The 26,892-nt window shown below is 35.8% G+C and overlaps 1 protein-coding gene across 2 annotated transcripts in view; it reads left to right on the top strand.

Annotated features, from left to right (window-relative positions):
- Positions 1-3,348: 3,348 nt before the first annotated feature.
- Positions 3,349-26,892, top strand: part of LOC125823244 (L-arabinokinase-like) — a 29,666-nt gene continuing 6,122 nt past the window's right edge. Inside the window, exons 1-17 of one of the 2 annotated variants that reach the window (XM_049502641.1) lie at positions 3,349-3,742; positions 6,967-7,074; positions 7,676-7,744; positions 7,864-7,947; positions 9,642-9,718; positions 10,707-10,773; positions 11,703-11,760; positions 11,971-12,038; positions 12,114-12,176; positions 12,548-12,601; positions 12,705-12,807; positions 12,894-13,003; positions 13,096-13,215; positions 23,604-23,660; positions 24,878-25,050; positions 25,169-25,331; positions 25,909-25,992. In XM_049502641.1, the coding sequence (XP_049358598.1) occupies positions 3,659-3,742; positions 6,967-7,074; positions 7,676-7,744; positions 7,864-7,947; positions 9,642-9,718; positions 10,707-10,773; positions 11,703-11,760; positions 11,971-12,038; positions 12,114-12,176; positions 12,548-12,601; positions 12,705-12,807; positions 12,894-13,003; positions 13,096-13,215; positions 23,604-23,660; positions 24,878-25,050; positions 25,169-25,331; positions 25,909-25,992 (1,542 nt within the window). In that variant the 5' untranslated portion in view covers positions 3,349-3,658. Of the gene's footprint in view, positions 3,743-6,966; positions 7,075-7,675; positions 7,745-7,863; positions 7,948-9,641; positions 9,719-10,706; positions 10,774-11,702; positions 11,761-11,970; positions 12,039-12,113; positions 12,177-12,547; positions 12,602-12,704; positions 12,808-12,893; positions 13,004-13,095; positions 13,216-23,603; positions 23,661-24,877; positions 25,051-25,168; positions 25,332-25,908; positions 25,993-26,892 lie in introns of those variants that run through there. The other variant, XM_049502642.1, reaches the window with a different exon arrangement.

Raw genomic sequence — 26,892 nt, 5'->3', positions numbered from 1 at the left:
TAGACGATCTCCCAAGTTGTAACATATATAGGAGAGAGAGTTAAGAGTTTACAAATTATTACAGAACGATGATAAAAAAATAATAATAATAAAATAGTAAAATATGAAATCAGCCTGTCTATCCTTCTCTATTATGGCGACTCTTCATATCTTGAGCTTCTAGTTTAATCCTGCTAAACCAAAGAAAGGAATGCTACGAGTACATATAGATATAACAAAAGAAAATATTGTTTATAAGATCGATTATATAGACATAATCATGAAGCAAACACATAGTCATATTAAAGCACACAATGAAAGGAGATGGAGATATAAAAAGGACATGGGTGCTTCCATCGTTTATGATTATCCAACTTTTGGAACTTATGCATAATAAATAAGTAACTAAATAGTGATGCAAGAACAAAATTAAATACGTGTATGAAGAGTACCAACCAGTTAAGCAGTTAAAATAATTCAACAATGAAGACGAACTTAATCCGAAGAATGACCTGAACACAGCAAACAGCAACACAGAGAGAAGCCTTTATGTTTACCGGAAAACTTAAATTTTAAGAGTAGAGAGCAAAATTATTTTATTTTATTTTTACTTAGAATTAGAATATGTGAGCAAGTTAGGATGTGTGTCCTCTCTCTAATGAAAGGGAAGGGTCCTTTTTATACTAAAAGTAAAGGGGCACAAATAAGGAAAAGAGATAAATTTCAAGGTTCATTAAAATATTATTTTCCTAAAATAAGAGAGGACAAAATCAGTCTGATTCAAATAAGACAAGTAACAATTTGCACAACTTAAATAAGGTAAGGAAGTACCAATCGAAAATAATCAACAAATTACCAATGTAAAATTGGAAGGAGAAATATTTTATTTTCTTAAACTAAGAACTAAATCAGCAAAATGATTCTTTTACTCATTCAAAATTTATTTATTTATTTAATTTACCAAATAAGGTCAAGTAACAATCAGCTTACACATAAAAATAAGGTACAAAAATCAATTAACATCACCAAATCAATATTGCACATCACAAATCAAAAGGAATAATTATTTTAGGAAGGATAATATCACGGTTAAAATCAAATATTACAAGTTATCATCCCTGCACATTTTATCAAGAGATAATTATAGCAATAGCATCATTTTGATGAATCAATTATATGGGGAAGAAGAAAAATACAGCCAATAATCAAGTCCACTTAAAGCCAAATTTTAAAGCAATCCTCAAATTAAGGTTCAGACAGCGAAGTGCTATTGAGCAATTTAAATAATCAGTTAACAAATTAATATATCCGGAAGAAATCAAGCCATCACCTATCAACCACAATTAAACAACTCCCTAATTAATATCATTTCACATAAGAAACAGATCATACTCAACCGAAAGAGGAGCAATATTAACATTGGAACTATTGGGACAAATTTGAGCATAATTCATATACGAATTTATCCAAAACAAAGGCAAACTTCATATCTCAATAAGGCATTTAAGGAGAGAATAAGAACAAGAACATAAAAAAAAATGCACAACAAAATATTTAGCAAGTCATACCTGGACAGATCTGTACAGATCTGTCAACATTAAAATGAAGTGTTAACCTTATAGCTTTTTGTCAAAATGACGTTTGTTGTTGAATTCCTCGACTTTGCCGGAGGAGAGAGGAGCGTCGCGAAGCTTGCTGGCCGGAGTTGCTGGTTGGAGCTGACTGCTCACCGGAGTCGCCTGGTCACTGCTGTTTCGCTTCGCCAGTGGAGCCTGCTGCTGCTGTCGTTCGCTGGAACTGCTGCCGGTGGCTCGCGGACTGGCGCGCAGTGCTGCTGCTTGCTGTTTTGCCGCTGCTGCTTGTTGTTTTGCCGGCAGCTGGCTGCTGCTCGCCAGGCTGCTGGTTGCTGCTGCTGTCACCGGAGCTCGCTGGAGTTGCTGCCTTTGTCCTCCTGCAGGTGGTTCGCCTGGCTGCTGTCCGGAGCTGCTGGAGGTGCTAGTGGAGGAGCTGCTGGTTTTTCCGGTAGCTGGATGTTGCTGTCTCTCGCCGGAGTGAGGGAGATAGAAGAGAGAAGGGCGGTGGGTCTGCTAGAGAGGAGAAGAAGAAGAGTGAAAATTGATTTAGGGTTTTTGTCTTTTAGATAGAAAATAGGAAGGTTATGCTTGGATGAATATGGACCGTTGATTTAAGGGGCTTGGACGGCTAAGATCTGATCTTATGGATTAAATGAGGAATGAATGGTGGAGATTAAGGGATGAGATTTTTACAACCTATGGGCTATAACTTAAATAAAATTTGAGTTGATTAGAATTGCAAAGGCTAAATTGGGAATAAGAGTTGAATAGAATAGGCTATGAATTAAAGAGATTGAGATTAAAATAGGCTAAGCCTTAAATGATTTAAGGGAAGATCAAGGAAATGCTATTCGATTAATAAAAATACTATTTATTAAAATATTTTCAAATAAATTAAACACATCTACATATTAAAACATTTAAGTAAAGTAATTATTTCGAGTTTAACTAAGGATAAATATAATAATCTAAATTGATAATAATAAATATAATAATTTGTAAATTATGAATACTAAAATATATCATTTTTTAGACAAAATCAACTAGAATTTTAGAACTCAAAATATATTTTAAAATGCGTATTTAATCGGATAGCAATCCCAAAAGGACTAAAGGTCGGTCAAAATTGGGTGTCAACAACACTACTAAAGAAACATTAAATATTTTTGCTTGATTTGAGAAATTCCATCCAAAATAAATTTATTTTTATATATTTTGGTAATGACTAATGACAAGTGACAGGGACATATTTAACCTTATAATTAACTAAGAACAAACTTAACTAAAAAACAAAACTATACCTATATTTTTAATTAATTCATAGCATTTTGCTATACTCTACTCCTACTAGATACTTTAGGAAAAAATTTAAAATAAAAGTTCAAAAATAAAGAGGTTGACAAAAAAATAAAAATGTAGCTTGATTTACTCTACTCCTACTAGCTACTTTAGGGAAAAAAAATTAAAATAAAAGTTCAAAATAAAGAGGTTGACCAAAAAATAAAAAATGTAGCTTGATTTAAAAAAAAAAAACAAAAAAAAAAGTTAGACATGAAAAAAGCAATTATAACAACCAAATTGAGAGAATCCCACACTCTCCCGCCTCACTATTATCGATGCGTTTCTGTTCATCATATTCTATATTTCTCCTTTCTGTTTAACTCACATTAAATATTGTATTTGGATTTTATCTATACATACATCACCATTCTGTTTTATATACTGTAGTATATATATAAGTAAATTGAGATCAGATATACATTTTCTTCATCAATCTTGTTGGATCTGGTTTTGTTTTTTCAAGATTTTTTCTGGGTTTTTGAGTTTGCATTGAATTGAGCCAATGCAAATTCATTTGGGGTCTCACAAATTATAAAAAAAATTACTTTTTTGGTGACTTTTTGAAGTTTTTTTTGAGTGGAATCTAGTTTTATTTTTCAAGATTTTTTCTGGGTTTTTGAGTATGCATTGAATTGAGCCAATTGCAAATTCATTTCGGGTCTCATGTATTAGAAAAAAAATTACTTTTTTTGGTGATTTTTTGAAGTTTTTGTGAGTGCAAATTGTTGAAGGAGAAAAAAAGAAGAAGAAGGGGTTGTTCAAGAATGGTGGGATCGGAGAAGAAGTCACTTGTCTTTGCTTATTATGTTACTGGCCATGGATTTGGTCATGCCACCCGTGTTATTGAGGTACTTTTGGTCAATTTTTCATGTTTTCCTTTGGTAATAGTTTTGAAGTGCAATTGAAATTTTTGTTATTTTTTTCTTGTAATGCGAGTAAGTATATTTGGGAATTGGGTGTTTGTTCGTTATCAGTTGAGTAATGGTGGGAAAATATTAGTAGCTCAGTTGGTTGGCTGGCGCTACCTGAACTTTCGCCTTGTTGTGGTGAGGGTGCTATTCCCCATATTTGAAAAAGAAATAAAAATAATATAAAATTGAGCAATGACCATAGTGAGTTCAAATTGATTGATCCAATGCTGTCTATGTACTGAGTTATGATTTGTGAACTTTGAGAGATATTGTTGGGAAAAGATGAATAAACATGTTTGCTTTGGGGGAGCTTATTAGCGTAATGTGATCAAATCCATTTTAAGACTACATTTACCAGAAGGCACTGTAAAATTTGATCATGTATGGAACGCTGGATGATGTTTTTGAATTAGTTGAAGACAAAGTCCCTTCCTTTATCATCAGGGAATCTTGGTACAAGTATATGGCCTGATAAAAGAACATAAGCCATTGAGACTGTATCTTTAACAGAATTTATAACGCTTAAAATACTGTTCTGAAGCAGAGATGTCAATAAAATTATTTGAGACATCATGAAATGTCATTGGTGTGGTACTTGTTAAGAATCCATAACACAAAGGAAGGCCGAAGGGTACCTAGTCATATATGGAGCTCAAGAATCATTTATTAAGAACACATATCTGGTAATGCAAAACCTAAACTTGAACAAGTGGTTGCATCAGAATACACAGAAGCTACACATAGATGCCAAATTCAGTTCATATTCAATTTTTTTTAATATTGTTCTTATCCATAGGTGTGGCCTGACTTTCGTAGAGTGGAAGTAGCAGTGTTGGGAACCAAGATGAATCATAGTAGAGACCAAACTAGGTTAATTTATCTTATTTGCGTAAGTCTTGGTAGGCAGAGTTACCAAAAGCGTAAGCCTTGCAAGAGCATAATATTAAGTTGAATCTATGAGACACTCAGTAAAATCACATATTGCTTGAAAGACCCTTGGCTCAAGTGCAGTGAATTCAGGTACAAAGAAGAAGGAGACAATGAAGAAACTATAGCGGGTAACAAGGAAACTGTGCAAAGTCTACTAGAAGAGAGCAAAAATAACAACAAAATAGTGCAACAAATCGAAACACAATAAACAACTAGGATAGATTATTGAAAACAATACTTAAAATGATAAATACCAAAAACAATACTACAACTTGTACAATGGCAAACATCAACCACCCTAAGCAAGCCAACACTAAACTACCTACTAACCTTCTACCCTAATACGTGTCCTCCACACCTTCCTATCTAAGGTCATGGGAAGGTGTGGAGGACACATATTAGGGGATCACCTTGTCTTAGTTTCCTTTGGGAGGAGAAAAATCCTGTGTTGTTCGGATTCTTTTTCATATTCTCCAAATGTAGTGTATTTTTGGAGAATCCGACACGGGTGCGGCATCAAAAGTGAAGAGTCCGTGCAACTTAGGAAAAATCCACAAGGGGTCCTATTTATTAGGACTGAGAACTTTACTGTGCTAATGCAGTATTTCACCCATCTTATCCACTTGGATCTAAAGCCCATCCTTTGCATCGTCAGTATAAAAAAATCCCATCTCAAGTGATCATAAGCCTTCTAGATATCAAGTTTGCATAGAATTCTAGGTTGTTTGCTTCTTTGTCTGGACTCCACACACTTATTTTCTATCAATACTGCATCCATAATATGGCTTCCTGTTATGAAGGCCATTTGTTGTCTGTCCACTAGGTTGTGGATCACCTTTTTCAGTCTTTTTGCCAAAATCTTGGCTATAATCTTGTATACTCCTCCTATCAGGCTTATAGGTCTGAAGTCAGTTAGCTCATAGCTCCCACTTTTTTAATAATTAATGCTACAAATGTAGCATTGATGCTTCTTTCAAAGATTTCTGCCTTCTGGAAATTCTGAATTGCAGCCACCAGTTCAGGTTTGATAGAGTCCCAACACTGACTGAAAAAAGCCATAGAGAATCCATCTGGCCCTAGTACTTTGTCACCTGCGCATGATTTGACGCTCTGCAGAATCTCCTGTTCCTCTATTGGTTCCATTAGCATGTTGTTCTCCTTTAATCCAATCATACGGCAATTCCTCATTTTAAGTATCTCCTCTTGTACCTCTCCATGATTACTCAAAATTTCTCCTCTCACTTTCAGCTTTGAGATTGTGTTCATTCTTCTGTGTGCATTGGCAATTCTGTGGAAGAACCCAGTTTCCTATCCCCCTGCTTTAACCATGTAGCCCTGGACCTTTGTCTCCAAGCAATTTCTTCCCTTTTAGCTATGTCTTCAAACTCCATGTTGAGAGCTAATCTGGTTGTTATTTCTTCTGTCTCTAAAGTTCTATGCTCCTGAATGTGTTCTAGTTACGCTAATTGTCTTAAGACATTCTGCTTCTGAGCCCCCAAGTTCCCTTGAGAAGTCTTACTCCACTCCTTCAGTTTCCCTTTTAGTGCTTTAAGGTTTTACCACCAACACAAAATCTGGTTTCCCTGAGAATCTGAAAGACTCCCACCACCTTTGTTGATTCTGCTGTAGTTTTTTTATCTCTGAAGGGTATCTAACTGTATTGAAGTCTCCACAAAGGACCCAAGGTATCCGTTTTTGCTGATGGTATACCTGCCCCATGCAGTTAGATGTTTTTGAGGAGCATTACTGAGAACTACTACCTGGTTTTACTGTGAACTGCTTAGTTCATCTGCCACATGAAGTTAGATCTTCTCGAGGAGCATTACTAAGAACTACTGAACAGATTGACCATGATATTTCACTCTGGTAGAACTGATTCTGCAAACAATGCCACTGAAGAAAGTTTATGTCATGATTGAATAGGTCTTTTTCTTCATATTCTGCATGCTAGTCAACGTCTCAGCTTCCGGAGAAGTCTCTTTCTCTTTTACTAACGGATTCAGTTAATTAACAGTGACGCCATTTTGATGTACTAACTACTAAGGATAAAGTTTACTTGTTTAGTATCCTGATAAGGTACACCAGGAATGGCCCGTTCTTCTATTTTATTTGTTTTGTTATACCATCACATTTAGATTTATTTTGTGGAACTCTCAAGCTTGCCCACAATGATCGTTAATTTACTCATATATCTTACCAATATTCCCTAATTTTAGATTTTGTAATGCAAGGTTGTCCGTAATCTAATTCAAGCAGGACACGAAGTTCATGTGGTTACGGGTGCTCCTGACTATGTTTATACTATTGAGACACAGTCACCTCGACTTTTTATCCGTAAGGTTAGTTTCTCTTGATAAGTCATCCATAAGGTTAGTCAGGTTAAGATAACTGACCACTGTATCAGCAGTTGGATGCTTTTGTTTTTTACAAATCAGGGATTACAAATGCTTGTTCTCAATGAAATCAACTTTATTTATCCCCATAATAATGCATGATTTCATCCTTTAAAGAAACGGTGTGCATGATTTCATCCTTTTCTGTCTGATTTTGAACTAATCAACAGAGAGCAGAGCCAAAAAGGGACTTCGATTGGTGTTTTAATCCTGTTGAGCTGCTGAACAAGATTTTCCTTTCCAATTACATTATGTGAAAGGATGAATAAGTTTAAGCTTCATGATCTCTGATTTTACATTTTTATAGAGAAATAAGGGAAAATTGATGTATTGTTATTCAGTAAAATAGGTCAAGTTTTTTTTTTTGAGAATTGGTAACATGTTATCTTCTATTAGTGGATTGCTTTCAGTGTCCACTGGCAAAGGAAGAATATGCTTTACCATTTCCCTCTAATATAGAAAGTCTGTGGCACTAGCATTCTGACCATCGATCAAAGCATATTGGTATGTACCTTATTTTTCTAAGGATGAGATTTTACTGTTCCAGGTTCTATTGGACTGTGGAGCTGTTCAAGCAGATGCTTTGACAGTTGACCCTCTTGCTTCACTGGAAAAGGTGGGCCACTAGGTCTATATGATGAGGCAAAAGGTTCTAGGGAAGCAGTTACTTATCTGATTTCTATTCATATCAGGCATTTTGATTAAAAGTGCTACTTGTTCTAATTATTTATCCAGTATAACCAGACAGCTGTACTACCCAGGGATTCGATCTTGGCCACAGAAGTTGAATGGTTGAAATCTGTCAAGGCTGACTTAGTGGTAATGTGATCCTTACAGGGCATCTGCTCTTATTTTGTACTGCTAGTTTGAAACCCATTCATCAATGTGTTATTAGTACAAGCCAGTTAGACTCTATTTCACCTATATCCAGAAGTACTAGTATTACAGTGCTTTGAAGAGTGAAAACATTTGGCACTTCATTCTGGTGAAGTTTGCTGAAGGGAGCAAAACGTCTTTAGATGTCTACTAAAATGAATTGATTGAAAATCTGATAAAATGCCTACACTGGAACATGATAAATATCATTACTAAAATTCGATTGTACTTCTACCTTGAAAAGTAATAGATTTTAGATAAAAGTGAAGTTTCCCAAATGAAAAAGAATTTTTGTTAACTCAAAATGGAAGTCACTCTTAATCAAATAGTATCTCTGTTTTTCATTAATCTGAAAGATAGATGATATTTGAAAGGAATATCTCTGTTTGAACTGTAAAATGTAAATAGAATTGGAAATCACAGAAAAATCATGAATGAGAAAAAGCAGCACCAAAGTAGGGCCTGAACTTGCATAATCGGAAGAGTCTAGATTCTGATTAGAGAGGAAGTCTTATAAAGTGGGATCTTTAGTGTTACTAAATGTAGTTGGTGAATTGTCAAGCTCTCTTTTATCTATCAAAAGATGTAAAACGTTTTAGAAACCTTAATGTGATTTTATCCAAGTGGATTTACCTCAGAAAATAGGAACTTGTGAAGTGTAACCAACATATGCAGCCTACTTTTTGTTGCATTATGTAGCATGCATACTCCAATAAGATGGTGTCTTGCATGAGCAATTCATTTTGTTGGCTGCTCCAAAAAATAACACGAGGACTCAAAAGTATTACATTTTTGCTTTATACACCTGTTTGTAGATGTGAAACCATGGTGAGTGAAGGTGTTAAAAGTGAACACGGTAGACATAAAAGTACATGGAAGGAAATTGTCTCAAAAGACCTACAATCTCTTATGGGGGGAAGTAGTAGATTTAATTGGTTAAGTGTAAAGATTACAGATCTGATAGGAGGTTTTTCCCCTTTGGTTTGCGTTTTTGATGATGTAAAGTTCTAAATGCAGCACCAGTTATGGTGTTGAGTTTATATAGAATATACAAACGATTAGCTTTCTCAAAGAAAAAAAAAGAGCTACAATCTCCATGCAGACCTAGCGAAAGATAGAGCAAAACAGAAGATAAAGATCTATAAAAGAGATAGCAACTAGTTGGAATATGTTTTAGTCATGTAAGTACGTTTATGTTCCTATGCTTTCTAAGAGTCTATTAGGTCTAAAAGATATTTACCAGTAAAGAGTATGTAGAACTTCTAGTACTTTTTACTTTGTTGTATTTGATATAATGTTGACCTGAGATGAGTATAAATGGAGAAACATGATTAGTGAGGATTCATATAGCCATTCCAACTTGCTTGGGGCTGAGGCTTAGTTGTTGCTGTTTTTGTTGTATATAAGGTCTGCCTAGCTGTTAATATATGCTGTTTTGCATACTCTGTCAACATGAGTCCAAAATCCTTTTACAGGGCTTATGCTTCTTAATTAAATAAAGACCTGCACTCCCTTTGTGTGTTGGCCAGTTAATAAGGCTATAAGTTCCTGCCAAGTATAATTATACTAACATTAAACTTTGTCCTTGAGTTTATTTCTGATGTGAAGTGCATAAAATTCTTATTTTTCATTAGTAGATTTCAGATGTAGTTCCTGTTGCATGCCGAGCAGCTGCGGATGCTGGAATTCGTGCAGTTTGCTGCACAAACTTCAGGTAACACACTCGTGATGTTGATGGATGCTGGGATTGTGTGGATATCCTTGCTCATTGTTGTGCTACATGAGTAGGGCAGTTTTTGTCCCAACCTCCAACGTATTTTCTTACAAACTTTTTAATCAGTAGACTGCATTGAAGTTACATGTCAAGTCGAGAAAGGTGGAATTGAGGCTTTTAAGTAGCAGTGATGTATTTCTTTTGAAACTATGAATATTTTGCAATTTTTGCCTTGTTTTTTGATTGAGGTTTCATAAAAGCTCGTATACGTAAAATATGCAATAAAATATTGTCAAGTCCATGCTCATATCTGCCAGAATTTTAGAATTCTCGTCCTCCTGTGTGTCCATGTACAGCATGAACTTAATGTCTATATCTCAGCTACTTAGCATGTATAACTCAGAGAGAGAACAGGGGCACGGGAATGTTGCCCTTTGCAATCAATGTTGGATTGAAACATTAATGACTGGATGTGTCTCTACTAGAGTGTCTTGAAGAACTTATTATATTAAGATTACTTATCACATTATCATCTTTTTCACTGGATGATTGATTTAGTGTCACCGAATTAACAAGCTTTTGAGGTGGTTACCTTCATTTTCATCACCAGTTCATTGTTCACCTGTTCTTGTCTTTTTAACTCTTCAGTTACATCTTTGGATTAACATGTTAGGTGACTTCATAATGGGTTGTGAAATTTTTCAGTAGTTAAGTAATCAACACTAGGAAATTAGCTCCTTCATATATGAGCTCATTCATAATTACTTTCGGAAATTAGAGTACCACTTACATTGTAAGTATTTTATGTGGCTGTTGTCTGGAAAGGTGAAAGAAAAGAGTACTGGCTCATCGTCCTTTAGAATTTCTTTTTACGTCCAGGATGCATGACATCATCATATTGTTTTTGGCTTGAAATGCAAAATTACCACCATATAAACAGATAGGAAGCAGTTAATTTATCTCTCTTTATTGTTTGAAACTTTGGCAGTTGGGATTTCATCTATGCTGATTATGTCATGTCTGCTGGATATCACAATCGTTCAATAATTTGGCAGGTGATTACTAATCTTCAATAGATATTTTCCACACAAAAGATATGTAAAAGTTATATATTCCACTAGGAAGGTTTTCCCCTCTCATTTCCACCCAAATACTCTGAAAGAGAACTTCCACAAAACCATCAAACTGTTGGGTAGGATATTGAAGGTACTATGTATTTATTCAGCTAAAATACCATGCATTTAGTACTAGCATAGTAATGTCTTAATGTTGTGATTCAAAATTGTAGTTCTCTTTATTTGGACTTCAGAAATTTTAATGTGTTATTTCTCATTCTCACATTGCCTCTCTGATAAGTGACATCAAAGAGTCATATTCTACTATTTTGAACAATCAAATGAATATATTCCACCTCTTTGCTCATTTCAAATTGTTGTTGATATTTACATTGTCTTCAGATCCATGGTATGCCATGTTTTAGGCATCTAATAACGGAGAAATAGATCTTAACTAAGATTTGTGAAGGTTGTACAGAATGCTGTTTGTGGAATGGTGAACCCAAAAGGGGAAGACAGTAATATTTATTTGAACTTCTATGGAGAGAGTACATATTAAACATTACAAAGAATTTTTGAACTTCTATGGACTTCACCTGGTAAATGATGGTATTTTATTGAGGACTTGTATTTGTTTGTTGCTATGCCCCAAACATTTTATTATATAGAACTGTACTCACTTTGAGTTTATCATATTCAAACATTTGTAGAACAATCTATTTAAGTATTTTGTTTCTACACTTCTGAATCCCCCCTGCCCTAATATCATGCTTAAAAGAAAGCAACCATTTTCTGTTTGTCTGTGTACATTACTGAGGGTTGTTTTCATATTAGTACATATTCTCATGTGATGCTTCTAATCCTTGCTTTCATCCGACTTCCATGGGAAAATCCAACATCAATGGGACCGATGAATGATGTTAATCTAGATAGCGGAGGATTATTCTCTCTGTGAGTTTGTAATTCGTCTGCCAGGATACTGCCCAAGTATGTAATTTCCATTTCTCAACTAGTTTATGCAGCTTGATTTTACCTGGTTTCTCCCATTTCAGTTTTGCTTTGGTTCTGGAGTCAATATTGAACATTCGTGTACTACATTTGAATAGATGTACTGTTCTCAGTATATTAATTTTTGTTATTTTTTCTATTTCTCATAGTTCTATTTTGCTTGTTTGTTAAAACCAATATTCCTTGCAGTGCCTGCTTTCAGGGATGCAATTGATGTTCCCCTTGTTGTGAGAAGGTTGCACAAAACTCGGGAAAAGGTGACTGATAATCCTAAGTCACCTTCTTGACATGTGCCTAATTTTTCATGTGATCAATATTTTCTTATGATATAGGTTCGGGAAGAACTTGGAATACTAGACAGCCAAAAAGTGCTTATTTATAATTTTGGTGGACAGGTAAATGTCTCATTTTAAGGGATTACTAAATGTGTTTGATATATTTTCTTGCCAGAGACTAGTCTTCTCAAATTTCTCAACCTAGAAACTCGAGCTTTATTTTTCTACTGGTGAATACTTGGAAGATAGGTTTTGAGACATTGAATTATAGTTCATGCATTAGGTTATGCTGTCATTTCATGAACAGGGAGTGGTGGTGTAGTTTAGTTAATCTTCCTAGATATTGTGGGAATAAGTGATTGGACTATAAGGTGTTTCTATCAAAGAAAATGCACCTGGAGGTTCAGTAAATATCAAAGGTACTTTTAGTAGACCAAGCATCACATTTCTTGTGCACTTGATGGCAATCTTATATACTATTTCACATGCAGCCTGCTGGATGGAAGCTGAAAAAGGAATATCTGCCTGAAGGATGGATATGCTTGGTTAGTTATTGTAATCCTCTGTTAAATTTCCGCTTTGCATTGTAGTTGCTTTTGAAATCTACTAGACCTTCATGCAAAAATATGGTCTGTGTTGCTGGTAAAGGTCTGTGGTGCTTCTGAAGATCAGGAGATTCCTTCCAACTTCATAAAACTTCCGAAAGACTTTTACACTCCTGATGCTATTGCAGCTTCAGACGTCTTGCTTGGTAGGGAATATTAAAGCTCTGTAAGATTGAAAATATAATTCTTAGTGTATGACTACATTGCGTATCAAGCATGTACTTTCTTTCAGGTAAAATTGGGTATGGCACGACAAGTGAAGCCTTGGCATACAAGGTGCCACTTGTCTTTGTACGCAGAGATCACTTTAATGAGGAACCGTTTCTGAGGAATATGATTGAGGTACTTGGCATTGGCTATTGTTTGTAATTGATATATACCATTGATTTACTCGAAATACAATTATAAAGCACATGTGAGGGTATGCAACGCAGCATTACCAAGCTGGTGTAGAGATGATTCGGAGGGATTTGCTCAATGGATGCTGGGCTCCGTATATTGAACGTGCTATTACACTGAAACCATGCTATGATGGAGGAGTCAATGGTGGCGAGGTATCTTTGTTGTCTCTTTTATGTTTATTCTCAATACACAGGGTACCCAAAGTAAACAACTCTTTTGGACTATAGTTAGTGAATATCGACAAAAAACAATTTGAATAACTTATTTTATGGACAACCAAAAGTGAGCTTTCAGTAAATGTTGGATTCATAAAGGCAAACTTTATCACAAGAAACTAGTATCCACTTACTCTTCACCAATGGATAGAATCACTACCGCAACTTATGTTTACCTATGAACTTAAAGAGGGGAGTTTTTCTTTCAGTCCATTGTGTGGTGCAACTTTTGAACCACTAAATCAGACAAGTGCTATATTTAAAATCATCGTCCAATTATTTAAGAATTTTACATATGTGAGAAATATAGGAAAATAAATATTATTGAATTGTTGTTGCGTCTACATTATTACATTGAGACCCTATTTATAAACACTAGAATACAATCCTTTACCAATTAGGATACTATTTACTATTCCTATTTCTATTCGTATTCCTATTCCTATTCTAATAGGATTGTATAAACCTATTCATATTCTAATAGGATTGTATAAACCTATTCATATTCTAATAGGATTGTATAAACCTATTCCTATTCTAATAAGATTGTATAAACCTATTCCTATTCTAATAAGATTGTATAAACCTATTCATGTTCTAACACTCCCCTGAGCAACAAAGTGCTCAAAATCTAGTATAAAGTATATGGATCATGTTGGAATCAATAGATGAGTCGATATTAAACAAGAAAGTCACCGAAAAATTGGTTGGAACATGCTCATACGCCGGAGTATTAGATTTGATGCCTGAAAGAGGTCACAATCTAAGAAATAAAATTATATGGGTAGGGTCGGAATGATGGCTCGACTCAACTAGAAAATAGAAATTATATATGAAAGGTCGGATTGATGGCATGACCCTATTGAAAAAGAGAAATAATATGGGTAGGGTCGGAATGATGACACGATCCTACTGAAAAAGAGACATTATATGGGTAGGATCGGAATGATGGCACAACCCTACGCAAATCAGATTTGAGGAGTCACCAGAAAGACGAATGGAACTATGCAAATCAAATCTGAGGAGTCACCGAAAAGACGCACAGTGCTATGCAACTCAGATATGAGAAAGTAGTTCGGAAAAATCCATGGTACTATGCAAATTAAATATGAAAAGTAGTCCGGAGAGATGCACGGTGCTATGCAAGTCAAATATGCAAAAAAAGATAGTCACCGGAAGGATGGCATGGTGCTAGTGTTTTGGACGGCGAGAAGCAACAAAAGGCGACAAGGGCCTGCCTCGCCACGCGGCGAAGCGCTCGCCTTTTTGAATTGAGGCGCCAATTAATACCAAAAATTAAAAATATTTAATTGCATATATAAATATCCAAAATCTCAATAGCAATAACATATATTAGCAAATATTTCAATTCAAAAACTAATAATAGATACTAAAAGTCTAGAACTTTAAAGACCCAATAATTCAAAAGACAATACTAGAACTCTAAAAGTCTATTCTTCTTCAAAACTATCCAACTCTTGAAGATCAACATCCTCTACATCATTATATTGCTCCTCATCTTCTTCCTCCTCGTATTCTTCATCAATTAGTGTCTGAGTCCTACTTGAAGTTGAACTTGTAGATGTAGTTTCTACTCCTTTGCCCTTGTCAAGTGCCCTTGATCTTGAAGAAAGTCCCCTAAGATGATAGATACTCTCATCAACTCCAATTGCCGTAGCAACACTACCCCAAGTAAGATCATCATCCTCATATACTAGTTCATCTTCTTGATCTTCGGGGCATCCAACTAACCATTCATTTGAATCATCAATGTTATCCAAGCGAATTGGATCAATGAGATCACGAGCATCATAACGACGTTTCAATGTTCTATTGTACTTAATGTACACTAGATCATTGAGACGCGATAGTGCAAGCCTATTCCTCTTTTTGGAATGAATCTGCGCATAAGTTATAGATATTAACTAATGTTCTGATAATAATATAATATGGAAATTAGGATATAATTGTTTTACTTCGTGTTCAAACATACTCCAATTTCGCTCACATCCGGATGAGCTACAAGTTAGGCTTAATACTTTCATGGCAAACTTCTGCAAGTTTGGTGTTTCACTATCAAATAGTGACCACCATTCAACTATAATAAAATAAATTTAAAGGTTAATGAGTATAAATAAGTCAAATAATTTAAGTAAGACATAAATCAACTCACTTACCCGGTGACCTTGTGTCTCTAGCTCTTTTAGCCGGACCACAACCAAATAGTCCATCCGCCATTTTGTACCTAGGAAGCTCAACAACTAGTAAATCTTGTATTGCTGAATCGGGGATCATCTTCTCAACACATGAATAATACTCATTCCACAGAGTCTTTAGTAAAGTTCCCTCTTCTTGAGCTTTATAATACAATCCTGGGTTCAAAACATGTCCTGCAACATGCAAAGGCCGATGGAGTTGGTCTGACCACCTTGCATCAATAATTTCAAATACTTTCTCATATTGCTTCTTAACTCCACGAAAACCCCGTGCAATAGTTTCTTTGGTTCTATCCATTGCTTCATAAATATAGCCCATTGGTGGTTTTTTCTCCCCATCCACCAAACGAAGCACTTTTGTCAAAGGGCCACAAACTGTAAGTGCTCGAACAACATCATCCCAAAAGTGGGCAGAAATAATTAGGTTGGCAACTTCCTTCCCCAAAGTTTCCTTTGCAAATTTACTTGAAGTCCATTCGGTTGAGAGGACTAAAATTCTCAAGTTTTTTCTTTGTATGTACGTAGCTCTCAAAGTTAAGAAGGCCGTTGCAAATCTTGTCTTGGCAGGTTTCACCAAATTTCTTTCCTTGGTGAATTTTCTTATCAAGTTTAACAACAATGGCCTTTGACTAATGTAAGAATGGATTATGATGGCCTTCTTAAAACTATTAAAGTAAAATTATAGTAATTAGTAGCTAATGAGTATTAAATATTGACTATAAAGAAAGTTAGAGGATAGTAGAGTGATATTACCGGAAGCATATGGATTAACCTTGAATATGTCACCAAACATCAAGTTGATGCAATGAGCGGCACATGGAGTCCAATAAATATGTGGGTACGCACCCATCATCATGCTTCCCGCTTTAACATTCTCACTAGCATTATCGGTGACAATTTGTACAACATTTCCCAGTCCAATTCTTTCAATAGTGCTTTCAAACAACTAGTACATTTTGGTGGAATCGGTAGATTCATTGCTAGCATCAACAAAACCAAGAAATGCACTACCAATTGGAGAATTCACCAAAATATTGATTATCATTTTACCATTTCGTGTTGTCCATTTGTCCATCATAGTGGAACATCCAAACTTTGTCCATTGCACTTTATGCTCATCAACAATTTTTTCCACTTTCTCCACCTCTTTTTTAAGGTGAGTAACTCTAACTTCATGGAATGTAGGAGGCTTCATTCCGGGGCCCTGTTGTCCTACTGTCTCAATAAACTTATCAAATGATTTGTAATTGACACAATTAAAAGGGATCCCCGCATCGTACATTCATATTGCAAAAACACTTACCGCACGCTCTCTTAGAATTTTCTTGGTCATCAATTCAAAGCCTCTTTTTTGTGTTGATTTTTGTGGAAAATAGAGATTCATAGGGCCTTTTGTCACATTCCGCGCGGTGGATGATGCACCTCCACTAGAAGATATCTTTGGAGTTTTGGAGGGAGGCATCATTTCAGCATATTCATCAACATCATCAATATCAACATATTCTTCTGGCTGTCTCACTTGAAATTTTGGATTATTAGCGATTTTATTTTCCATATAAGCCCTTACTTATTCTCTAATCTCCGACGGACAAGCTGAACATTGTTTTACATTTTTGTAACCACCCACTAAATGTTGCTTGTGTCGAGTAATACCACCATTAAAAGTACTCCCACAAAAATTACAGTTAACTGAATCTTTCGTTGATCCTTGAGTACCATAATTCCATTCAATGTCCCTGTTTTTGCTAGCATCCGACGCCATTGAATTCACTATTGGACAAATAAATACTATATTAATTACTATAGAAGAATTAATTTATTTATTTTTAAATAATAGACAACACTGTTAGAATAGGAATAGGTTTATACAATCCTATTAAAATAGGAATATGTTTATACAATCCTATTAGAATAGAAATAGGTTTATACAATCCTATTAGAATAGGAATAGTAATAGAAATAGAAATAGGAATACTAAATAGTATCCTACTTGGTAAAGGATTGTATTCTAGGGTCTATAAATAGGGTCTCAATGTAATAATGTTAACAACACAATTCAATAATATTTTTCCCATATATTTCTCACATGGTATCAGAGCCTCTACGAACTTGGTAGAGAATTAAAGAGCTTCCGCTGCCGGCGGGTGGCACCCATATATGTTGCCCGTCTGGCCAATGATTATGTTAGCAAAAGTTGGGTCATCATGCATCATTCTAGTGACTTCTTTCTTATATCTAATTTGTGTAGCACCGTGCCATCATTCCGGTGACTGCTTTTTCATATTTAATTTGTGTAGCACCGTGCCATCATTCTGGTGACTACTTTTTCATATCTAGTTTCTGTAGCACTGTGCCATCATTCCAGTGACTCCTTTTTCATATATAATTTGTGTAGCACCGTGCCATCCTTCCGGTGACTACCTTTTTTTGCATATCTGATTTGCGTAGCACCGTGCATCTCTTCGGACTACTTTTCATATTTAATTTGTGTAGTACCGTGGATTTTTCCGAACTATTTCTCATATCTGAGTAGCATAGCATCATGTGTCTTTTCAGTGACTCCTCAGATTTGATTTGCATAGTTTCATTCGTCTTTCCGGTGACTCCTTAAATCTGATTTGCATAGGGTTGTGCCATCATTCCAACCCTACCCATATTATTTTTCTTTTTCAGCAGGGTCGTGCCATCATTCCGACCCTACCCATATTATTTCTCTTTTTCAATAGGGTTGTTCCATCAATTCGAACTATCCTATATTATTTCTATTTTCTAGTTGGGTTGTGACATCATTCTGACCCTACCCATATAATTTTATTTCTTAGATTGTGACCACTTTTAGCCATCAAATCTAATACTCCGACATATGAGCATGTTCTGGCCAGTTTTTCGGTGACTTGTTTGATATCGACTCGTCTATTGATTTCAACATGATCCATATACTTTATACTAGATTTTGAGCACTTACAACGACCGCTGCATTGTGAAGAAGTCTATATGGAGCAACCACCTAATTTTGTTGCTCAGGGAGAGTTTAGTAGCCTTGTATGTTGATTACGTAAGTCACTCTATGGTCTGAAACAGTCCTTGCAAGCTTGGCTTGGGAAGTTCCAACACTGTAATTTTATCACTCAGTGTTTTATCGGCATTATGTATCAAATTTAGTATTTCATGAGAAGACCAAGCACATTGAGATTGATTGTCAATTTTGTGAAGTCGAGTGATCAACTTGCAGATATCTCACCAAGCCCCTCATCAGTCCTCGTGTTAATTACATTTGTAACAAGCTAGGTACATGAATTGTATGCACTAGCTTGAGGGGGAGTGTTAGAATAGGAATAGGTTTATACAATCCTATTAAAATAGGAATATGTTTATACAATCCTATTAGAATAGGAATAGGTTTATACAATCCTATTAGAATAGGAATAGTAATAGAAATAGAAATAGGAATACTAAATAGTATCCTACTTGGTAAAGGATTGTATTCTAAGGTCTATAAATAGGGTCTCAATGTAATAATGTTAACAACACAATTCAATAATATTTTTCCCATATATTTCTCACACAACAAGCAGTAGCATTCAGCAATGACAGTGAACAAAGAAAACAGAGGAAAAAAAACAGAGCAGTGAAGGCAACAAGCAGTAGTATCTCAAAATCTTTTTTTTTGAGAAGGCAGTTCAGATTTCAGAATTTCAGATTCACTTCACAAGAAATTGAAGAGAAGAAAAGAAGAAAATAAGAGAAGAAGAGGACTGAAGAGAAGAAACGAAGAAAAGAAGAGAAGAAGAAGAAGAAGAGAACTGGAAAGAAGAAGAAAGAAAAGAGGCCATACCTTTCAATTTGCACGATTGAAGGAGAAGAAGAGATCGCGAGGTTGAGGAGACGAAACGTGACTAACCCCAAGTATGGAAATAGGAAAAAAACCCTAATTTTGACTAATATTATTAAGTTAGATCTTTTTAAAAAATTTAAAACAAAAAGGCACTGCCATTCAGATTGCCATTACGTCGCGTTACGTCGCCTAATTGATCTCGCCTCGCCTCACTATGAAATGGCGTGACAGGCTCGACTTGCCTCGCCATAGCGCCTTTGGCGAATGGCGCTCGCCATTCAGAACACTGGGTGTTACACAAATTAAATATGAAAAGGTAGTCCCCGAAAAGATGGCACGGTGCTACACAAATTAGATTTGAGAAAGTAGTCACCGAAAAGATGCCACGGTGCTACATAAATTAAATATGAAAAAGTAGTCACAAGAAATATGGCATGGTGCTACCAAAATATCGACGGTTATGGGGTTGACACAAAACAACCTTAGAAAGTCACCGGGAATTGATGCACACAGTCTGTCTGAGTTTTCTTCCCTTGAGTATGCGGTTCATTCATATAGCATGGTCCTACTTTTGTTAACATAATCATTGGCCAAACGAGCACCTATATATGAGTAATAGCCACCCGCCGGCAGCGGAAGCTCTTTGATTTTCTGCCAAGATCGTAGAGGCTCTGATACCATGTGAGAAATATAGGAAAAGAATATTATTGAATTCTTGTTGTGTCTACATTATTACATTGAGACTCTATTTATAGACAATAGAATACAATCCTATACCAAGTAGGATACTATTCATATTTTTATTTGTATTCCTATTCCTATTCTAAATAGGATTGTATAATCCTATTCCTATTCTAATAGGTTTGTATAAACCTATTCTTATTCTAATAGGATTGTATAAACCTATTCACGTTCTAACAACATATAGTGTTCATTGACTTTGAAAAGGCTTCTGACAGAGTCCCGACTGAAGTCCTCAAGAGATGTCGGGAGGCTAAAGGTGTATTGGTGGCCTACATTAGGGAAATGAGGGACATGCATGGTCGAGCCAAGACTCGGGTTAGAATAGTGGAAGAGGACTCGGAGCACCAGGGATCGACGCTCCCATTCCTATTTGCCTTGTGATGGATGAGTTGACGTGCTTTATACTAGATGAGGTGCCATGGTGTATGTTATTTATAGATGACATAGTATTGATTGGTGAGACATGCAACAAAGTTAATGCTAGGTTGGAGGTGTGGAGACCAACTTTGGAATTTAAAGGATTCAAGTTGAGCAGGGCCAAAACTGTATATTTGGACTGCAAATTCAGTGATGCAATGTATGAGGCAGACATAAAAGTGAGGCTTGACTTAGGCTATCCTAAGAGAGAAAATTTCAAGTATCTTGGGTCATCAATCGACGTTAATGCCACACATAGTATTGGTTTGACGTTGATGAAGTGGAGGCTTGCCTCCGGAGTCTTGAGGTATAAAAATGTACCACCTAAACTTAAAGGTAAGATCTACAAAGTGGCGGTTAGACCGACTTTATGTATGAGACAGAGTGTTAGCCAGTCAAGAACTCCCATGTTCAGAAGATGCAAGTTGCGGAAATGAGGATGCTGAGATGAATGTGTAGGCATACTAGGAGCAATAAGATAGGAATGAGGATATCCATGACAAGGTGGGAGCGGCCTTTGTGATGTGGACTAGATGAGGAAAGCGACACTGAGATGGTTTGATGGTTTGGGTATGTGAAGAGGAGATGCGCAGATGCTCTAGTGAGGAGGTGCTAGAGGACTGATATAGTGAGTACGAGGAGAGGAAGAGGTAGGCCGAAAAAGTACTAGGGATAGGTAATTAGGCAGGTCAATGCAATAATCTGAAATTGAACTGTGGGAGATGCTAAAACTAACATACTTGGTCAGAGCTAAGTTGGAGTCCAACCTGTACCCTAGAGCGTGCTCTATATCTTGCTAAGGTAAGAAACTGATGGCGTGGATTCACTAAGCTGATGTCCAAAGGACTAAGGAGTCAGTCCTGATCTGACGGGTGAACTTTAAAAGCCTAATAGCACATAGTTCTGGGACGTAGAGTTTGCTACTAAAGGTCTCAGTCCTAAACTGACAGGTGAGCCTTCATCCCTATGTCCGTTCGGTGCTAAGTAATACTCCCAGTGGAATTTATGTTGATTAATTGAATAATATTGATAATCTGAATAGCTTATGAATACTGAAATAATAGACACTTTATCTGAAAGCATCTTATGCATATGGACTGAAAAACTGAGTATAATGTAAATCATGAAAACTTTTGTATCCTGACCGAAACATGCAATTTGAAATACACAAGTCCAAAGGCTTGAAATTTATGGGTTCATGAAAATATACTTAAGCAAACATACTGATATTTAGGGAAAAACATGTATTTATAGGCTGGAAACAAAGAAAAACCGAAATACATTTAAATCTATGCTGTTGAAAAGAACCCTAGATTTCTATTAGAATTAAATATCTGAAAATACGGGGTTTTCTTTGGGACTCAATGGGTGAAAGGATACCCATTGCTTAAATCCCACATACCTAGAAGGACAAACCTTGGTAGAATCGTTAAACTTGAAACTTGAAGGTGAAGAACCCTAACCTTGATCTTACTAACTGAAATTATAGATGTAGGGTATAAGGAAGAACCAAGTTTCTCACTATGATGTCCTTACAAACCTTACATGATCCACAAATCTTGATGAAGAATTCTAACTTCATGAAGGACAATCAAGAACCCTTTCTTGAAATTCTTGGATTAACTTCTTGAAAACCCTAGGTTTTGATGGTAGATTGTTGCTTAGGATACATAATCACATGTTAGAATAACTTGGGAATTGTGAGAGTATGCTTACCTTTATTTGGAAGAAAGAATTCTTGATGGACTTGCTCAAAAATCAAATCTTGAACCCTAGAATTGACTTCTTGATTTCACTAGTGATAAAGAAGAGGATTTGTTGTTAAAATCTTGTAGAAATTCTAGGATTTATGTTGTTAAAATCTTGGAGAATACTTACCAAGACTTAGTAGGGTTGAAGAGAGCTTTTGGGGTCGACTAAGGGGTGAAAAGTGTGAAAAGAAACTCAAAATAGTGTTTGAATGAAATCTGGAAATTTTCATATACAACTGATATACATGATACACGGGTGATATACGTGGTCTATGGACCCTTTTACGGCCCGTAAAATGATCCATGACTCGTGGATTGGTTCCGTGGAACTCAAGTGAATTTCAAGTCTCTGATCCCATTCCACAAGCTGAGACCACGACTCGTAGATACTTTCACGGTCGGTAGTTTCTGGTCGTAGTTCCTGGAACAGAATTTCAGACCGGAGCGTCTCTAGTAAAACAATCATAACTTTTTACTTCGAGCTTTGATTAACGAACAGTCAGTGGGGTTGGAAAGAAGACACATAAACCTTTAATTTGTAGGGTAAAGAGTTTAATTCTCATCATTGTTAAGTTTCAACTTTTATGGAGGTGGATTTCTGATACTTTGATCTCTTCTGCTGCACTCTACAAGAAGAATTGACAACAGTTTTGTTTAATTGCATACAAGGAGCTCAGAAGCCATAACATGCTAATGATTGATGATCATTAGGCTCAAATGTAGCACGGCAAGCAACTAGCAAGAAAATGTTTGTGAACCTCTGCTTTGAAGTCTTGGAAGCTCGTAAAGAGCAAATAGTTTGATAGTTATAGTCTTTTGCATTGTCTCCTAGAAGTTGCAGTGGGCTGAATTGCTTACACAGAGAGTATTGAATTCTTCGTAAAAAAGAAAGTAAAAAACAAGTGAGGAACCCTGGAAATAAAATGTTTGTTCCGATTCAAGCAAGTCCGACTAGTTTAGGTGCCGCCTTCCAGACTTCTAAAAGACACTGCCGTCTGTTCCAAAAACAAAAGCCCCTTAGCGCCCCAGGATGGGAGTGGGGGACGTAAGGATCATATGCCCTATGAAAACTCATAGCCTCGATAGTGGTCTAAGGCAAGAAAGTATGATCCGTCACGTGTCAGCGAAGAAATAAGGTGACCAGCTGGAAGTTTTGAAATCCCAACAATATTTTCTATATAAAAAGAATCCGGAAAGCCTGATGGCTATTGAAATAGCATACTATTTTGAGTGTGGAGTATCTTTTCTTATCCACTAAAGTTTCCTTTTTCCTAATGGAGTTGTTCAAATCTAAGAAGGTATTACGTAATAATGTTATGTTTTACTTAATCCGTCTTCATCTATTTCTTCATGGATCTTTAGGTGGCTGCTAGAATACTTCAAGATACAGCTACTGGAAAACATCACACTTCACATGGGGTAAGATTCTTCAAAATTTGTGTTCCTTTGTATTAGTTATAAGATATGCTCAGTGTTTGTTTGCCAATAATGATATCATTTTTTATTTGAACCACAGTAGCGAGCAGAAGTTTTTCTTTCCAGCCTATAAATGAATTTTGGTGTCTGCTGATCATGCTTTGACTTTAGGAATTGCTTCTGAAATTTAAGATCTCGCATTCTTCAGTGTCAACAGGATAGATGTTGGACATTTGTTGACAAAAAAGGAATAACCTAGTGATAATGACATCCACTCCAATTATTAGATTGGGGTTTGTTGAATTTGAGAAAGAAGAAAATGTTTTTTTGTACTTCAATGTGTCCTGACATCCCATGAGAAGGAGTATTTATACAAGTGATTCCTAACTAAGGAAAGATAATCAATTACAATAAAAAATATATATTATTTTAATAATTATGCAAGGATAAGGAAAAATAAAGTATCCTAAAATAATGCTCTAATTAATTAACACAATCAACACTCCCCTCAAGTTGGAGCAAAGATGTCGTACATGCCCAATTTGCAAACCAAAGTGTGAAAAGTCCTTTTGAGGCCTATTGTAAATACACCTGCTAGCCGTTTTTCTGATGGTAGATGAAGCAAACTCAAGGTGGTCACCCGTAACTTTCTCTTTGATGAAGTTTCAATTAATTTATATGTTTTGGTTCATCATGTTAATAGGATTCTGAGTTGTATTTATACAAGTGAATCCTAACTAGTTAAGAAAAGATAATCAATTACTATTAAAGGAAATATTATATTCGTAAAAACATGCTAGGAAAAGGAAAAAAAAAGTCTGCTATTTATTTAACACAATCAACAGGGTTCTGATTCATAAACAGAGCAATGGTGAAAAAGGGCCACTGTTTGGCTCCTGGTGGGGTTTTTTTTTGGTTTTATTATATCAAAAAGGTGATGTTGGGCATCTGGTTCCGGCATATATGAACCTCTGCAGTTTTGCTTAATATGTTATTGAAGTTTAAAGAATTATGTTAACGTTACTAAGTAAGATCAGCTCTCTCTCATGTTATAAATTAGCAAACATAGTACATGTGGAAAGATATAGTGAACTGGATGATAAATCAGGGTGGCTGACATTAGGTCCCTTCAGTGGATAGAACCAGAATATTCCACAAAAACTGCATATTACAATATCTTTTGCCCTACTGATAACTTGCAATCGTTGCTTTCATTGCAGCTTAGTGGAGCGCGTAGGCTGCGAGATGCTATCGTCCTAGGCTATCAGCTTCAAAGAATTACTGGGAAAGATATTGCTATTCCTGAATGGTATTCACTTGCTCAAAATGAACTTAGTTCACGCACTCAATTGCCAAATAAGGAAGTTCTCGATAATAGCAGTCTTACGAGACAGTAAATTCTTTAACTCCTATTTATTTGTTTTTTATGTCAAGTTAATTGGTCTAATATGTCTCCTACAGCGACTTTTAGGCATATTTCTTATCAAATGTTCACCAACGTTACTTTGCAGAAGTGATTACTTTACAATTCTTCATGGAGATCATCAAGGGCTCCCAGATACACTTGGTTTCTTGAAGAGCTTGGCTGAAATGGAGTCCTCAGGTTGTCCTCAAAATAATAACAAGCTCCAAACACGCGACCATCTGGCTGCTTCTGCAATGTTCAATTGGGAGGTATGTCTCATTCACTGTAAATATATTCTTGCATAGATTTTTCATATTTGTATGAGCTGTCTTATAAATGTGGTAAAATATAAGAATCATTAGAAGAAAATCTTCACATGATCAACATTTTGAAATAAATCAACAAGAAATGGGGAAAAACTGCTGTGGGGAAAGTTTTCAAGTGTGCATCAATTTGAATGTAGGGGTTCATTACTTATGTTATTGATTCAGACTTATTTACCAGAGTAATCTTTCTTGCTAATTTTAGTGTCTTCCAGTAATAAATTGACATGGAAATTTTGATAGGTATCTTGGAATTTTTAAGATTACCATAATACCATTGCTGGAAATTTAACTCATAAAGGTACTTTTGTAAACGCTCAAACAAACTCTAGAAGGCTTGCAAACTTTCCAGGTTCAGGCTTGTCTTTTAAGGAAATCTGTGCAGCTTATTGCCTTGACATGAATTATAACCTTGAATATGGGATATCAATGTTTATTGTTTATTTAATGGGGGTCTGTGTCACCAATGATGTTTCAAATTGAGAGCCTAGATTCTAGATTTCTCTTTGTTCTTGTCGTGCAGGAAGAATTTTTTGTTTCAAGAGCACCCGGAAGATTGGACGTAATTGGAGGAATTGCTGACTATTCTGGTAGTTTAGTACTACAAGTAAAGTTCCTATTTCCTTTTTATATTTTCCTTATTTATGCTTTTCATGCTAGTCTTATGTTGTGACTTGTTGAATGCATTTGTCACCTCGTATAAAAGTTCAAACTCTACCCTTGTATACTTGAATATCTTCACCTACTCCTCACTAGTGAGCTCTGTTATATTTTCTTGCTTAAGGTGGTCATATTTTCAAGTGATGTTCACCAGAGCTAGAGCCCTCCGACTCACTGTTAAAGTGTGCGTTTACCTCTTCTTTTTCAATAACGGTGCCACGGTGGTGTCGGGGCCACTTGCACTAGGGCTGCTTATCGGATGGATCGGGCGGATAATTTCACTTAACGGTTTGGCCTAACGGATATTGGATTTTAAATTTACTAATCTGCTAGCCAACCTATAAGATATTAATTGGTTCGATAACGGACTAGCACTTATCGGGCGGTTATCGGACGGTGTATCAGCCAACCTCTACCTTTTTCCTCTATGAACGCACCTTAAAAAAATGACTTCTTTTCCCTATTTTAAATGCAATTAAATTATAAAATTCTTCTATATTACAAAAAATATAGATTAATAGTAATGTAATAGTTAATAATAGAAAAGTAAATAGGTTTTCAAGTTTTTGGCTTTACGGCCTTAGGACTAATAATATATAATTATATATTATGAAAAAATATTAAATGATGTTAATATACCTAAGTTAAAAGTGTAAGTATGGTATCTCTTAACGGGTTTACGATTTATCCGATAAGGAAATTGAATAATCCACCCCCACACCAATAAGCCGTTAATTATATTTCTAATCCATTTACCAACCGTTTATTCGATAAGCCAATACCAATAAGCCAATAAGTCAATTTTGCAGTTGGCTTATCGGTTACGGTTCGGTTTTGAACACCCGTA

The sequence above is a fragment of the Solanum verrucosum genome, unplaced genomic scaffold (assembly GCF_900185275.1).
Source record: "Solanum verrucosum unplaced genomic scaffold, falcon-dt-bn FXZP01000214.1, whole genome shotgun sequence".
Lineage (NCBI taxonomy): Eukaryota > Viridiplantae > Streptophyta > Magnoliopsida > Solanales > Solanaceae > Solanum > Solanum verrucosum.
Note: the sequence above shows the minus strand (reverse complement) of the source record. Positions and strands in the feature narration are given on the sequence as shown.